Source organism: Gadus morhua, chromosome 18 (genome assembly GCF_902167405.1).
Source record: "Gadus morhua chromosome 18, gadMor3.0, whole genome shotgun sequence".
Lineage (NCBI taxonomy): Eukaryota > Metazoa > Chordata > Actinopteri > Gadiformes > Gadidae > Gadus > Gadus morhua.
Window position 1 is genome coordinate 17,063,542 of NC_044065.1, and position 17,707 is coordinate 17,081,248.

Genomic DNA, 17,707 nt, shown 5'->3' on the forward strand with positions numbered 1-17,707 from the left:
ACCTCCCTTATGGCGAGTGGATAGTCTCCACGCGTTCTCTCTGCTGCCGTTGCTCCAGCGCAACACACACACACGCACGCAGCACCGTGCGACTAATTCCGCCGCTAATAAAAACTGGTTGCGCGGACTCTGGAGAGTCAAGGTAGACACTCGCCTCTGATAGAATGAAGTCTTTGGAAACGTACTCTTCACACGCACACGCACTCTCACACTAACAGGCAGACACACACCACTCCATCGCTCTCAACTCCAATCGGTGATCCGATGAAAAAATAGTAACGCACAGTGACTATGATGAGTAACTTTAATCCGATTACTGGTTTGGAAATAGTAACGCGTTAGATTACTCGTTACTGAAAAAAGTGGTCCGAGGCCAGTAACGCGTTACTGGCATCAGTGTAAACAGGTTATGTTTTTAAACTGTTTATTCTCTTGTCAGAAGGACTATCTAGACTAGGCTACTTATAAATAATTAAATATTTTTAATTTTATTTTAACCCAAAAATTACATTCAGGGCTAATTAAACACAGGGTCTGTGATTAGGATGTCTGGGTACAGGGTCTGCGTTCATGGCCTAATCGACCACGCGTCCTGCCATCCTCCGAGCTCCAGGAAACGCACCAAGTTCCAGGTGGTTAATATTTAGCTCAGACGTCGTTCACTCAATCCATTCATGATCCAAAATGGGCTTTTATTTCACGTCATACGTTTCGACCAATCCTGTTGCTGAAGGCAGAATTATTTGCAGACAACCTAGACCAGCACATGAACATTTTCAAATGTAAATACACATTCCTGTATAATTAAGGTGTATGACAGCTCTCTCTGCTGGACAACAGTCTCACACCAAACTACATTTTCCGTTTGAACCAACGTAGCTATATTACATTGATGTGAGACGGCCAGACGGGTTGGTGGATTGAACGTGTTGTAGTAGCAGTGAATGGCCTGCGGGACAGTATGTACATTATTAAATACATAAGATTTGCAGTGTTGAAATCACATTGTTAACTTCAACTTGCACTTATAGTGTAGATTCCTCTACAGGTAGAGTAGATTCCTCTACAGATAAAGTTAAATTTGCACTGAAGCCTATGTTAAAATCCAGAGCTAAAAGTGTAGTGTAAAGAAGGCTCCACCCCTTTTTTTGGAACAACGCAGTTACGCAGCCAGACCTCAAGAATCTGCCCTTGAAGTCAGCGCCAGTTTGAAGAGGCTCCAATAGAAAGGTGAGTGTACGTAATAATTTAAAATAATGTCATTGTTTTCAATCTGTTGCTTATTTAGCCTCATGGAAATACAGTGTGGCTCTGTGATTTAGCGTGAGAGGTCAAAACTGCATGATACATCACATTTGTAGTGACAACTTTAGCTAGCTACGTAAGCTAATCGCTAACGCTAGCAAGGTAAGGAAAGTTCCAATAGCAACTACAGTATGATCATTTATTGATTAAAACATGCCACGAAATGTGAAAATAATGAATGACTTCTTGATATTTTAATCACGTTATGTCAAGAGAATTGATTGTATCGTGGCTCCGTTGTCGTTAAGAGTTATGCTGTCCCATGATCTCTTCGTGACCTTGTGAAGTTGATTAGCTATCTGACGGCTAACGCTAGGTTAGTTAGCAGTCATCATAGCTAACCGTCGCCACTAAGCCTAGGTTTTCTTGAGCACAGCTATCACTATTTGCTAGTTTTATGCTTACCATTGTGGAAATTGGAAATTAAATTCCCTGTGCTTAGTTATTTTGGCGACAATGGTGACTGTGTAATTTTGCAGTGTGAAAGATGGTTGACTGTATTGCTGATGAGGTTGTTCAAAATGGAGGTTACTAGCCGCCATGTGCTCAGGCTAGATTCTGTCTGCTCAGTGCAAATGCATTTCAAAGCCTAGAGAAGGTTATGCATTATTATGTTTATTTAGTGCTGTACTGGAAATCAAGTTTGGTCGTTTTTCTTAAGTTTGTTTTGTCTTTAATCCCTCCTTCCAGGCAAACGGATCATGTTGGTCAAAGTCAAGTTCAGAGGCATCCAGAAATTCATTAGCATTTCCGAAGCCAAGCTCAGTGAACTGCTTGAGTGTGGTAAGTCTAACTTTAATTGAAATGATTTTGTCTGGTCTGTAAATCAACTTAATGAACTGATATTCAGTATTCCTTAATGCATTATGACCTGTGTAGTAGTGGCTTTTGCCCAAAAATCATATTTGAAGTTTGTCTGTTTCTTAACATTAATATTCAAATATATACAGCTTTTAACACTAGAAACGCCGGGCCATTTTGACTTACTACTAGTGCCACAAGAGGGGTCAAATGACCCCCAAGTCATTTGAATGAGGCTGTGCATTTGCACATAATGATCACTAGGTGGCGCCAATGAACTATTACCGCGCGAGCGCCACATGTGTGTGTGTGTGTCACAAGCCTAGTCCTCACGATTTTGTCATAAATGTACATATATGAAGTACAAACAGCCTATATTTTCACTAAGGGTTTAAGATTAAATGATGCAAATAAAGTAATTAAATTAATTGAGATATGCTTATATTGTTATCGTGGATATTTTGTCAAGACCACTCCATTCCATCTACTTTATGAACCAGCAGTTGGCTGAGTGGTTTAGCATCTGCCCTGCAACATGGGCGACCCGAAAAATGGTCTATAATAGCTTTCCCGGTCTGAAAAAAAAAAAAGTATGAACACAGGGTGCTACAACAGACATATTTAGGAAAAGTCAAGAAAGTAGGGATTTGGAACGTGATCGAGTGCAAACATATATTTTATTTTAACTCACAGGGGTCATTTGAACCCTTCAACGGCTGTTCTAGTGTTAACAGCTTTTCACATGGCATAGAAAAACACTAACTCATAACTAATGCTGTTGCCTTAAGTCAATGACCTTAATGGTTCATGCTTTGGAGAAAATGTGCTCATTATGTTTGTATTCCCCATAGCATTCCAGAAGTTTGGCATCTCCCTCAGCCAATTGCCTAATGCAAAGCTCTTTGATGACTCCAAAACTGAGGTTGATCATGAGGTGTTTGAAGAAGTGATCGGTGCAAATACTGGTGTTTATGAGCTATCCATTGATGGTGTCTCTGAAGGTTTGTATTGTCTAATCAATGTCATGTTGTTGTGTTTTTTTCAGGCTGATATAGATGCTATTGAATTCTTTTTCCATGTTGATAATTGGCAGTGGGGACACAGGATTATACTCTGCATTAATAATGTTAAATGTCTAAATAGGACATGGGTAAAACAGATGACCCAACCTATGTCCTAGGGTACTCTTTCTCGTTGGGTTGTTTTTAGGAGACCTTGGAGGGGCTCTTTTACCTGTTTGGAAGAAAATGGTTCTCAAACTTTACGTAAAATATTGCTATGCAGGTTTTGTTTCTGAGGCACCAGCTGTTGGCCAGTCGACACCTGTAAGTCAAGAGGACTCTGATACTGACTCTATTGTCATTGTGAGCGAAGAAAGTCCCCAGGGGAAACAGTCCAGACCAAATAGATCTGATGCCCATGCTGTAAGTATCTTTTTTGTGGCATATTGGCTCGAAATTATTCAACCGTGTCCTGGACTATTGAGCCATTTGTCTCAGAACACCAATATACCTAGAGAAAGTTCCCAAATGAAAGATAATTCATGGCCTGTTGCCATGGAAATCCACAACTCTGCTTGCTCCCTGCAAAGTTATATTTGCCCAACACAATCTAATGGCAACTGGCAGATGCTCTTAATTAATGCGCAAAAGCCTCCTGGATCCATTCAGTTCAAGTTTACTGTCATGTGCTCGCAAATAAGCATTTATCAGCAAGTCCTCCATCCTGCTGTCTTGAGTTTTGCTGAAAAGACGTTGAAGCTAAACAAATTCATGTGTATGTGGTAGTCATGTGCAATGACTGCTGCAGGCTAAAATAAGAGCTCTCCATCTTATTGTTGTTTTCCTAGTTGGTTGACGAAATACTTCGCAAGAAACCTGGTGGTGATAATGTCATTAGGGAGTATGACAGAACAAAAATGTTGTCAGACAGTACACGGCGGAAAATGGTGAACATTCTAGTAGCTGAAATGATGGAGAAGCATGGGCGAGTGTCATGAGCATTGAACACAGAATCTCTTCTTAGGCTATGCTAAATATGTGATTAATAAGACAGAATGTTTGTTTCCTCAGAAAAATGCCACCACGCCATGTAAGAGAAATGTATGCACGGGGAATTATCGAGCTCTTTCCATACCTGAGGGATCCCCAAGCAAAACATGGCTACGTAAGTTGTTTGACATTTGTGCACCCCCAACACACAAACTCGTCCATACATGATACTCACTTGTTGACCCTTCACCTTTTTGCAGCTATGAACAGCCTTTTAAACTTTTGTTTCACCTATAGGAACATTACTATGATTCCCAGAGCGGCCAGGGTTACCTCAGTTGGCGAATAAAGACAGTCCAGAGAAACAACTCGCACAGGAAATCACCAATCTCTATCAAGACATTTGATGGAGGTCCAACAGCACAAAGACAAGTTGCAGGCACCTCACAACACTCTGATGAAGACTGCGTCAATGCAATCTCCCTGATGAAGCATAGTGTTGATGAAGAAACAGTCAAGCAGAAAATGAGGGGTACCTTTCGGTATCGAAGGAATATGGTTGAAGATCCTGAAAGATGTGGCGATGTCCTGGCAGAATACCCACGTTTTAAAGATGTGAAAGGCCTAGTAAGTAATGATTTTCAGGTGGATGCATGCATCTATAGTTTGAGTTGGGTACTGTCATGAGACATTTCACAGTGGCCAAACTATAAAATAAAGTGGACATATTTTGAGAATCGAATTAGCATTGATAGATTTATGGTCTCAAAAACAACTCTCTTTTTCCATCAAGATTGAACAGGACTTCGTGGAGCTGTTTGGAGAGGCCACAAGCAACACATTTAAGGAGAGATGGCCCACCGCCTTCAAAGACAAAATCATCGCCCAAAGTAAGGGACTACACCGCACAGCTGAGCTCCAAGAACTCATTGATGTTGCTGAATCATCTGACCATGTCCATAGTGATCGTGAAGATATGGGTAAGGATTTATAAATTTATTGTTCAATCTAAATTGCAACAGTTTATTCTTTGGTTTGACCAGTCTGCCTATTGATCATATTATTGTGTGTGTCTGTGTTTGTTTTAGGATGGGACAGTGACATGTCTGGAATCCTCCTCCTCCTGTATCTATTTCCACCTTCAGCACAGGGTCGCAAGCGACCTGGCAAGATGGCGGCAGCTCAAGCAGAGAAGCTTCTCGTGGTGTTTCAGAAGGTTAGCCCAACAGTGAATAAATATTACAACCCGCTGTAAAACTATTGCATTAGACATTTTATCCAATGCAATTGTGTTATGCAGTAAAGCCTTCTGTGGAATTGGAAGCTTGATATTAGGGCTGGGCGATTTGGCCTAAAAATAAAATCTCGATTTTTTCTAACTAATGGACGATTTTCGATTTAAACCTCGATTTTTTTTTTTCTATTTTTCTCTAAACAAATTAAAAAGACCAGGGCAAAATTTAAATACATATTTTCTTTATTAACACAACCAAACTGCAAGCAGTTATCCAGGGGTCCAAGCGAACTGAAAAAAAAAGATCTTGTAGGCCATTCCTGAAAAACGTGTAAAATGAAATACAACAAATAATAAATAATGATAATACAATTTATGATGAAAATACTCTCAAACAAAATAACATCCCTTTAACTTTCTGGGAAGTTGTCTACAGGTTTTTCGCGAGGAAGACAAGCCTGTCTACTGCCTCTGGCTTGAGGCATGCTCTTTGGCATGTTACAATGTTACCCCCCGTACTGAAAACCCTCTCCGAAGGGGCACTTGTGGCAGGAATGGAGAGATATTTCCTGGCCAGATTACTCAGTCTTGGGAAGTTAGCTTCATGTACCTTCCACCATTGCAGTGGGTCTGTATCAGGGTCTGTCTCAGACGACAACAAGTAGGATGACAGCTCAGCTTCAATTTTGTCCTGCTCTGACTGGGAGGTAGGCGTCACTGTCTTCTTCTTGAAGAAGCTTGCTAGAGTTTTCTTCTTCTTTGTAACAGGCTCAGCAGCTTCTTCTTGGTGCAGGTCCTGCACAGATGTGCCAGGCTGGGATTTGCTTTTCTCAGCTGGAAGAGACATCAGCTCTGTAACAGCTCTTTTCTTGATTCCGTCCACTTCGTCATCTGCTATATACGTTGTCCGGAACCGGGGGTCCATGAGTGAGGCCATGTCCAGGAGTTCCTGTGTTACAGGGTCATTGTATTTATTGTTGAGGTAGTTGAGTATGTTGCTCTTGATCTGTTTGGTGAGCTCGGTCTCACCCTCCTCTGGCTGCAGAAGGCTGTTGTTTAACAGGTGGAGTACCGGTTTGAGGTAGGAGACACTCACGTAGGCTTCACCAGATAGGGCATCAGTGAATTCCTTCAGTGGACTTACAGCTTTATTCATTGACTCCAACACGTCAATGTCCTGCCAGGTGGGCACCAGGTGCCTGCTTTTCTTGTCTGCTCCCAGGACCTGTGCTATGGCCTTCTCCTGTTCCAACACTCGTTCTACCATCAGTTGTCTCGAACCCCACCTGGTTAGGGACTCGGTGATGAGGTTGTGAGATGGTAGACCGAGCTCAGCCTGTACCACTGCCATATCTCTTCTCTTCTTCCAACTGAAGGAAAAGGCACTTACAACTTTTTTGCAAACACCGATGGCACGGTCAATCCGTGGATCTTTCATACCATTCACTGTAAAAAGGAAAGAAAAACGGAGGAAACCAAAAAGGAACATTTTAGAATAGCACCATTTAATCAATGTGACAAGAACTGCATTCACACATTGTGATAGTCTTTTTTTTAATGATTTAAATATTATTGTATTTTTCCATGACAGACAAACACAAGAAAAAAAACTATGACAATACAAGGAGATGGCTGTAGCTCAGACTAGTCAAACCAGTGGGAGGAGAGAGGGTTACAGTGTTACAGCATGTGACTCTCTTTAACACATAGCCTAGTGTGTCCGCAGGAACACATGCATTATCTTTCACATTATGATAGTCTAACACTTCTTAATTAAGCTTAATTCTGTTTGACAAAGAAAAGAAAATGTTTCACACTGTACTGGTATAATTTAATTAATGCGTAGCCCACACACACACACACACGCGCGCGCGCGCACACACTTTTTGTTTACTGAATAGAGCTTGAACACATCATAATGTAACTCAGTGCAACCTAATATGCAACTGCATCAATCCATTCAATTCGTTTTTATACATACATGTAGCACTTTGTTATGCATTGAATAGTTTTTTCACTAAATCTGGTGCATTTATATGTCCAATGTAATTGCACACTGTCCCTTTTTAAATAAATAAATTGCACTTACTGATGGCGTTGTGCAGTCTGTGTCCAAAGCATTGGAGGTTGGGCCACTCAGTCAGTCTCAAGGCTTTAATCATGTTGGTACCGCTGTCCGTAGTCATGCAAACAAGATGGTCTTCTCGAAGCTTCCAGGAGGCCAGCGAGTCTTGTAACCCTTGGGCTATTACTTCGCCAGTGTGGTCGTCCAGGAAGTACGATGTCTGCAGGCACTTGCCTCGCAGGGTCCATTCTCCGTCAATAAAATGCACAGTCAGACTCAAATATGGGTGTGTGGTTCGGCTGGACCATAGGTCGGTAGTGGTGGAAAAATAAACGATGTTTTGCAGCTGCTCTGCGACTCCAGCTCTTGTTATGTTGTATAAATTAGGCAATGCAACTGTGGCGAAATGCTTGCGGCTGGGCAGTTGATATTTTGGGTCTATCGTTTGCAGCATCTTAATGAACCCGTTTTTTTCTACGGTATAGATGGGGACCATATCTTTTGCGATGTGATATGTCACCGCATCTGTGATCGCCTGCCACCGGGGCCCTTTCTTGTCATAAGGAATGACTGCTGAAAATGCTGCTGCCAAGGTTACCTGCTTTTTTACAGGCGCTTTGTGGCTTGAGCTCGGATCTGCATCTTTTAGTGCTACACACTCCTGCCATTCCACTGCATGTCTCTGTCGCAGGTGCTGGAATAAGTTGGTTGTGTTCCCATGTTTTGCCGCGATCGACTTTCTACAAACCTTACAAAGTACAGATGTTTGTTCTATGTCTGTCCGCTTGTACCCGAACCACTTCCATACGACTGAAGTAGCACCCTTTTTATGAACGAGTTCTTCTTCATCAGTGTTCGTGGACATTGTTATGGTAGGGGAGATCAGGGTCGATTGAAACACAGCGATTTCCTCGAAAACCACGGCAACTGACCAACCCCGCGAAATTTTTATTATTTTTTAAAATATGCTGTTTCATTCGTCCTGCATGTGTGTTTCAAACGTCCCGACTAGTCGGGGCTTTTGAAACGGATGTCAACTTACGTTCAAAGTTAAAAAAACAGCTCGATCATTATGTATTAAATTACACTTGTAACTAAGAGAACACACATGTGAGTTGTTGTCGATCACAAATTATTTGTATACATAACGTCATCTTTGCAAAAGACGTTTAACTGAAAAGTGTTTCAATCGACCCGGCTCTCCCCCAAGTCTGTCGGGGGCGAGGTGAATGTGATTGCAGTAGGCTGAGTTTTGCGCGCGTTCTGGAAAGTGAGAGAGGAGGCTGCTACGGAGTCTATTCAGCAAAACAAATCGGAAGAGTCTAGAACTGTTTTTAAATCGCGATTTTTCGGTTCAGCCATTTCACAAACCGTAGGAAAGAAAAAATGCAAATTAATCGATTAAACCGAAAAAATCGCCCAGCCCTACTTGATATACTATTTTACATGGTCTGGTCCCAGAAGCAGGGTATTTAGGATATTTTATATGCAACATCATGTATTTACACTACCGTTCAAAAGTTTGGGGTCACCTGCTCATTTTTATAACCAATTAAAATAACCAGATTGACTGGAAATTGAACAAATGTTTTTTGCTCTGTTTGTGTGTCATCGACAGACAGGAACCAGCATACAACAGCACCTTGATTCCATCGAAGAGAGAAGACAGCCCTATCTTCTTGCCACCGGTACCAAGAAAAGTCGCATCCATGGCTACTACATCATACTGGACAAGCAAGCCATAGCGTGTCAGGCTGTGAGTGCTGTTGGAGCATTTGATAAACTTTTTAAAGCTCACTTTGTATTTGGCACATCCTATAACAATGCGCTGTACAAAATGTACACTTTCATTCAGACCACAATTTTTGAAATAGACATAGGGAAGGTTAGAGAGACACCTCGGGTTGCTGAACTCAGAGCAAGATTGCTCCACTAAATTAGCTGTTGAGCTCTATTAATCTATAAGCCAGGTGGTCTCTGACAATATGTTGTGTATTCTATGTAGTCAATGTTTTGGTGGGGTGAATCTTCTTGTTAGACACTTGAAGAGTGTTCATGGTTTATTGCCTGGGAAAACTCTCTCCCTTAAATGTGGCCAGGCTGGTTGTTCTCTAGAGTTTGGGTCGTTTTCAGGGTTTAGAAAACATTTAAATCGAGTTCACAGTGGACTAAGTTCAGTTCAAAGTATCACTGAGGGACAGACCGCTGAGGCCAGAAATGTGTCAATGTCTTGTGATGATGATAGTGATTTGTGTTTTAGCGATGTGGCTACCTCCTCTGTCAAAACTGCTGATCTTTCAGTGACCAATAAAAACACCAAGGATGCTTGTGGAGCTATTGTAGCTCAACTGCTGTCAGCAGGAGTAGGCCAAAATACTGTTGATGGGGTAGTGTCGTCATTGGAAGAACTTGTAGAACAGATTCAAAGTCAGGTGAAAGAAACAGCTTTAAAATGCTTGTCCCCAGAAAAAGAAATGCATACTGGAATTACAAAAGCATTTAGTGAAATTGAAAATCCATTTACCTCCCTTAATACAGTCTCTAAACAGAAGTCCTATTTCAAAGAGACATGTGAAATTGTTACTCCTGTAGAGAAAGTACTTGGAGTCAGGTTTGATAATAGGAGGAACAAAAAAACTGGTACTTACGACCAAGTGCTCGTCACAGACAAATTCACTTATGTTCCTATTCTACAAACAATACTGTCCATTTTCAAAAACCCAAAGACGAGTAGTATGCTCAAATCTGGCAGGAGTTCCCCAGATGGCTTCTATGTTGATTTGGAGGATGGGTTATACATAAAGGCACATCCACTTTTTTCAAGTGAGAGTCATGCATTAAAAATACAGTTGTTCTATGATGACTTTGAACCATGTAATCCCTTGGGATCCAAGAAAGGTTCTCATAAAATAGGAGCCATATACTTAACATTGAGAAATTTCCAGCCTAAATTCATGTTTGGACAACATATATCTATGCATTCTCTTCCACACCCAAGATATTAAAACATATGGGTTCAATGCAATATTAGAGCCACTTGTATCGCACCTTAAAGTACTCGAGACTGAGGGAATTGAAGTTCAATGCTTTAATGACCGTTTACGGGGTAGTATATTCCAAGTAACGGGGGATAATCTTGGATTGCATTGCTTGTTTGGATGTTGAATCATTTTCAGCCCATTACTGCTGTCGATTTTGCCTGACTGAGAAGGAAAAGTTTCAAACTGTCTTTTTCGAGGATGACCCCAGTGTGACTTTACGATCAAAAGATATACACCTGCAACATTGTGAAGCTATTCAGGCAAACCCAACACTAACTCATGTGTATGGTGTTAAGCGTTATTGTTTACTTGATGAGCTTAAGTTCTTCAGTGTATCAGAGAATTTTTCTGTTGACATAATGCACGATATATTAGAAGGAATAGCCCAATACGAGATGAAACTAGTATTGGAATATTTGAAGTCCAACTTCATTTCACACAGAGAACTTCAAGCTCGGATAGTCTCATTCAATTATGGCTACACAGAGAGTAAGAACAAGCCACCTGGAGTCAGACTAGAAGAAGGAAATGATTTAGGGCTTAATGCTATCCAGACATGGTGTTTTGTCAGAAATATGCCCCTTATATTTGGGGATGTTTTGCAGAGAGGTGACAAGTGCTGGCAGCTTCTTTTACTACTTGTGCAAATAGTCAACATTGCGTTTTCACCGATTTTAACAGAAGGTTTGACCATTTGTTTAAAACATGTCATAGCTGAACATCACAGGCTATTCAAACCTTTATTTCCCTCTAAAAGGCTTTTGCCGAAACATAATTTTCTAATTCATTATCCACGTTGTATAAGACTTCTAGGGCCTGTTCTTCACATGTGGTCAATGCGTTATGAGTCTAAGCATTATTACTTCAAGAAACAACTGAAAAGTTTTAAAAATGTAACTAAGACTCTAGCAATCAAACATCAAAATGACCTGGCCTACAAGTTTGGCTTGGCGTCTACCACTATTAAAAAGGGTCCTGGGAAAATGGTTGCTTTGTGTGATGTCAATGAAGGTGACAATATTGCATTGTATTTGAATGTTTCTGTGGAAATTTCTGTTTTGAAAGTTGGGCACTGAATATCGCCCCAAGTTGATCATTTGCAGTAGTGTTGACATTGATCTTCCTAAGTTTTGTCAAATCAGAGACATTATTATACAGGATGAAAAAGTACTTTTGATCTGTGTAGTTCTACATAGAGATTGTTTTGATGAACATTTTCATTCATTGAAAGTCAGTTTCAAAGAGGTTGAGGAATGGAAGTTGTCAGTGTAAATGAACTTGTGTACCATAAACCGTTTGACTTGCAGATGACATGGCACACAGGATGATTTCAAATATATTGTGCCGAATTGTGTCTTCATTCAGAAGTCATGTTAACCTCTCCAATAAAATCTGAACTGAAGCTGAAATATTGAAAATGTGTTTTATTATTTGACACTTAAAAAGAGTAAAAATAACAATGGTGGAACAATTTTCCTTTAACTTAAAGTAGTGTTGAAACAACACTATAAATGTAGAAACATGATTAGTGTTAAGTTTTAATTACACTTGTCAGTGAAAGTGTGACTCAATAAGTGTTATTCTTTTACACCTATTGTTGTTAAATATACACTGGAGAATTAACACTGGTGTTAGAGTAAACTTGACACTATCGGGAATGGGACCATATGTTATCCCAAGCAGTGTTAAAATTGACACTATAGGAGTAAATTTAACACTATTGAATTTACTGTGTAGGCTCGTATTTACTAGTAATATACGGAGGTTTCATATTTTTACAAAATGGATTATGTGAACATTAGTCTCGCAAAGCCAGACCAAACTACAGGAAGTAGAATGTCTGGAACCACGCTACCTTGAGCCGTCTATCCGTGGGGAGGCTGGGCAGGCCTGTTTTTATTTCTTTAAACCAATCACAATCTTATAGGGCGGGGCTAAGCCCGGGAAGCAGCAGCGGTGTCCATGCAAAATAGAGCCGGGGGGGGGAAATGCCAGCAACCGGAAGGGGAGGAGTAGCGGCGAAATCCGACGCTAGGCAATAGACGCTGTCCACTTCCGTTCAGCCAGACTATGTGAACATTGCTGAATAACAATCATGTATATTAAATGTATTGCAGGAGTTTAGCTTGACATTAACCAAGTTAAAAGGACAAATAAATAAACCGCACCAAACATGTAGAAGTCAATGTGGGATTTTAATATATAAACAAAAACACTTGACAGAAGTTGAATACAATTTTGTAAAGGAAAGCAGAGGAAAACATTTTCCCAAATGAATCTTTTCAAAATGTCACCACCATTCCGAAAGCAAGTGAAGCGGTTTGTGTAAAAGCAGTCCTCCCTGACCAGCTCTGTCCCTGACTCTAAACCCTGACTCTCAACCCTAACGCTAAACCCTCTGAGGGCAGATAGACGCGCCTTCAGTGTAAAGGTTTGAACCACAGAGAAAGAAGAAGAAGCAGTAGTGAGGTTAGTGACAGATGGGAGGGAAAGGCGTGTGGAAGCACACGGTTACATGTGGGGTCAAGAAGAAGACTCCCACTAGAGGTCATTGATCTAACAGCCTCAGACTGCTGAGCTCAGCAGGTTTTCTGGAAGACAAGGCTCAGATGAACTGAGGAGACGGGAACAGCAGGATGTCAGGATCAGGGCGGGTTCAGCTCAGGTTTGTCTGCCCCTGACCAAACAAGGACATGATAAGGTTCAATATTCAAAAGATCCAACATTATCTGAACCAAAGAAACATCATTAAGGACCAGGCAGGCTTTAGGGCGCCTTGCTCAAGGACGCATCACTGTATTCTGAGGACTTGAACCCGGCACCATTGATTTGAGAGTTGAACCCCCAGCCCCCTACCTAGTCCACTATGTCCAGATAATGCAAACTTACGAGGAATCCTTGATGGTAGAGTCCTGGTTGTCCTCAGGATTGGCCTTCCAGATGTACGACTTCTCCATCAGTCCTCCAGATTCCTGGTCTGGTTACAAACGTAATTCGTCTCACATATCAGGTAACAAACACAGGAGTACTTTGTCTCCAATATCAGGTAACAAACACAGTAGTAGTTGGGCTCTAATGTAAGGTCAAACGCAGGAGTAGTTGGGCTCTTATGGCGTGTAACAAAGTAGCAGCTGTAGTTTGTCTGGCAACCAACCACAGTAAACCACAGTTTATTTTATGCAAACTTACGAGGATCCTGGTTAGTAGAGTGATGTCGTCCTCCATCAGCTCTCCTCAGCCGTCCTGGTCTGGAACAAACAGCGGAAGTCTTGCTTCAACATGTGGTAAAACAGATGTAGTCGTCTGGTATTTATGGTACAAACGCCGGTAGTGTGTGGTAGCAGTATTCTACGAGAAGTGGCAGTGAGTGTGATGATCACTTCAGAGGCAAGCTCCATCTACCCCACGACAGGCGTCCTTCACCAGGCAGGGACTCCACCAGCCAGTTCCTTCAGCCATGGATTCCTGGTCTGGTTACAAACACAGTTGGTCTCAGCAGTAAATCCCCTGGGGACGCAGCACACCCCACCTCCTGCATCTGAGGTTTACTTGTAAAATGGAAGACAAATTTAAACATATTTGAAACACTTAAATTAGACAACGTCTGCAGTTTGTCGCGTTCAGCAATTCATCCACTACAGTCGTAGCAGCACTAGTAACAATAATGGCTCATATGACTCTTACATAACCCCCGTATGAATTAACTCAAATCACAGCTGGGCACAGAATTAAAGTCATAAGATGATCAAAACCAGCCCTAAACTACCGTGGATTTTAGTGTTTCAGATGAGCTTGGTGATGGTTACCCTCTGGTCCGGAGCTGCAGGCCCCTGGTCTCCAGCCTCAGTCTCCGGTCCATCCTGGCACCACAAGTCTCCGGTCCCCAGACTCTCAGCCTCACCTTTCAGCTACAGCAGCAGGTTTATATCAGCATTTGCCCAACAATAAACTTAATTGACTCACCCGAAACCGAGTTACACAATTAATTGAACTATTATTTTATAACTCAAGGCTAGAAAAGACTTGAGACCAGACATGAGCATCCCGTTTTTGGGAATGATGACAGAGCAGTCCACAAGTTTATAGAAGTGGTTCAGGCCATGCATTGAAACTGACCTGAGAAGACTCTACTCACACACCAGAGCACTGACCTGTTCTGGAGGACTTCTGACAGGAGGTGGCGGTCTGGCTCTGGTTGAGGAGGTGGAGGTCTTGCTCTTTGTGAGGAGGCAGACACCTTGGGACAAACTACATGTTACCTTCTTAACCTTGTACAGATCTAGAGTATCTTCTACTGTAACATGTGGGAAGGACGGCCATTATTTTAGCTTTGATATTATCCAGTTGGTAACTCTGCAACAAAGTCGTTGTTTAACGTCATTCCATTGGGTAGGGTTTAACTTCTGTGGCAATTAATGACAGCAGATATTTAGGACGTACAAAAGCTGAAGTAACAAAGAACACTAATCAGTATCGATATTAAATCAAATTTACTCAGCCATATTCAGGTGCTGGGTTCCGTTGAAGAAATGTCAAATTGTCTTCCACCTTGAAATGATTTTCAGCCTTCACTGATGTCAAAAATGGGGCCGCAAGTAGAACGCCGTTTTGTACGCAGCGAGAGTCCAGTCACGTCAACGTGGTTAAAAGTACGGCGCAACCATCGGAAATTAACATATTGTACGACGTACGTGTCAGTATGCATTTAATATCAAACTTAAGTTGTTTAAGTTGTTTAATAGTTTCCGTTGGCAACGGCTCGAGGTTACGCAAATACAATCCAGAACGTTCCACCAGATTCCCAACTGCCAGGTGGTTTCTTATGGTTGTCAAGACTACAACGTTCTATGCTAACCATTGGGACTAAATCAAGTGACCGCACTCAGAACCTTCCACGGCGGGAAGTACAAACCGTCCGACTGGAATCCGAACATTCCGGCCGGAACCAACGAAAGAAAAAACAGAATCACCTTGAGCTGAACGGAGGAAGATCCTGAAGTCCAGCGATGGTCTTCATTAAAACACAGCCAACAGACTTACCTTGATGTGATCTGTTTGTTGCTGTTGGTCATTATCATTCAGTGTACCTTTACATTATTATGCACCCAGTGTGTACAAGTTGTATCACTCAAAACAGTACGAAGAACCAAACTACCATGTACGTCCCACAACAACTTTAAACCTAAAATCATTCAATACAAAACCCTGTCTACATTTTACAATTATCTAGATTATTCAGGGTACAAACCATGCAGAGCAAATCTAAACATTGAGCTCACAGAGAGCCGACCATAGCCCTGCAACGTCACCCTGACCGCCTCATCACCAACAGCAAATCATGCCAGCCAGCAAACACATGTACAGGTCCAGTGAGATGTGGGCATCTGAGTGAAAGGACTGCCCATAATAAAAAGAAGCCCAATTCCTGAACCATCCAACCATCTTCATGGTTTAAAGATTTACAGACTTGACATTGTGTTCTAATAACCTTTGTCTGCTCCCTCGTTACTTATAAAACTCTACATCTCCATCACTAGAGTGTTGCATCCTACTCATGGGGGTGTGGTCTGAGTGAGCAGAGATGCATGCTGGGATACAGTGCTGTCTGAAGTCTTAAGTTCTTTAGACACGCCCCTCAGGAGAAACCAAGTGTTTGAGAATCTGTTGTGACATCAGTTACATGAGCTGGAATATCCTTCTAGATGGCGCCAGGATTCTCAGAGGAGAAAGGCCAAGGGGAAGATGTGAGGGTTCTTCCTCAGCCAGTGGAACACAACAACGGTCTTCAGAGTACCATGGAACACTTTGAAACATTCTCCTCTGTACACCTTGAAGCCCCAGTGAAGGTTTCCTTACCTCCTCAGCTGAAGAGCACAACCTCAGCTCGAAGAGCGCACTAGCTGGAGTTCCCGGATTGGTTCTGATTTAAGGGAACCAATCGTTCAGCTAGTCCTGTCCGAAACAAATACAGAACAGCCTGAGAAGACGTGCAACTGAAAGCAAGACAAGATCCACAGGGCTCTCCATCAATCCAGCCAGGTAGGAAGAGCCGTCTCATTACAGGTCTGAAGGTCATCTTGAATATCCATTTAGATCCCTTTCCAACGTCAGACTCCTTGTGGAATTCCTTTTGGTGTCCATCCTCCATTGATCCTGATTGGTGTAGTCCTAGTTTGAAGTCACTGATCTGAACACGCCGCTTGCATCCTTTTAGACTTGAGTTGGGTACTCTCCTTCCTGCCCAGTGTGTTGGATATCGCTCTTGAGCGTCGCTCAGGGCTCTTCATGTCTACTGGAGGCCCTTAAGTAAACGTGTGGCCGTCCATCAGGTATGATTTATTTGACCATGCCAATATCCCAAGTCAATCACACAGACCCCCGTATGAACATTATCACTGTCGAAGCAAGCCGGACACGCACACACATAGAACCAAGGACACGCACATAGAACCCCATGCCAGGTGTGTGGGAGACACACACAGTAGAACCCTAGCGATGATCAACACACACACACACACCTCTGAGCCATTAAAGGCCAAACAATCATGCAGGGTAAAAACCTCATGCCAAATAACATTCCATCATCCACCCCCAGCTCTCCTGCCAGGGCACCAAGAACAGAACAACCAATGTCTCCAGAGACGTAAATTATGTACATTCTTCAGTGGCGTCCCACATTGGTGATTATGCTTGGCAAATCCCAGGTTTATTCAACGTCTCTGAACTCATGTCTTTGTAGTCCAGTGGTTTCCTGAATGAGAGCCTTCACAAATGCAAACGGTCCAGCTTTAGTCAGCCTGAGGACAGGAAGGAGGTCATCTGTTCAGAAGACCACCCAGTGGAGGGGGGTGGCTCTTGAGGAGCAGGAACCATCTGGGGATGGCCCCAAATAAGACCTTCTTGGAAATTAAACTGTTCCTGGGGAGTCACGATGCCTGGAGGGGACTGTTGAATGTGTTCCATGGATCTCTGTGTCAGACTGAAGTTGTGTTTTAGTCGTTGAGATGAGGAGCCCCCTCATCTCCCCCTGGTGTTTCTCCTTCTGAATCCCTGTCTCCATCTTTCAGAACATTCCAGTCCATGTAACTGAGTCACAACAGTTTCTCAAACACTCGGTTTGCCCTGAGGGGGCGTGTCTACAGACCTGTAGACTTCAAACAGCTGTATGTATGTATGTATCCCAGTATGCACCTCTGCTCACTCAGACCACAACCTCATCAGTAAAGCAAGACTCATGTGATGAAGATGCAGAGCTCAGGAGAGTAGCTGG

At 42.3% G+C, this 17,707-nt stretch overlaps 2 protein-coding genes across 3 annotated transcripts in view; one reads left to right on the forward strand and one right to left on the reverse strand.

The window, feature by feature from the left end:
- LOC115531061 (CD59 glycoprotein) overlaps positions 1-17,707 on the reverse strand; it is a 64,463-nt gene that overhangs the window by 39,934 nt on the left and 6,822 nt on the right. The window lies entirely within an intron of this gene.
- LOC115531033 (uncharacterized) lies at positions 1,038-11,855 on the forward strand. Its single transcript, XM_030340029.1, has 9 exons — positions 1,038-1,230; positions 1,996-2,088; positions 2,958-3,107; positions 3,391-3,530; positions 4,179-4,272; positions 4,395-4,724; positions 4,891-5,077; positions 5,186-5,313; positions 9,015-11,855. The coding sequence occupies exons 4-9, from the start codon at positions 3,520-3,522 to the stop codon at positions 9,330-9,332; spliced, it is 1,068 nt and encodes a 355-aa protein (XP_030195889.1). The 5' UTR covers positions 1,038-1,230; positions 1,996-2,088; positions 2,958-3,107; positions 3,391-3,519; the 3' UTR covers positions 9,333-11,855.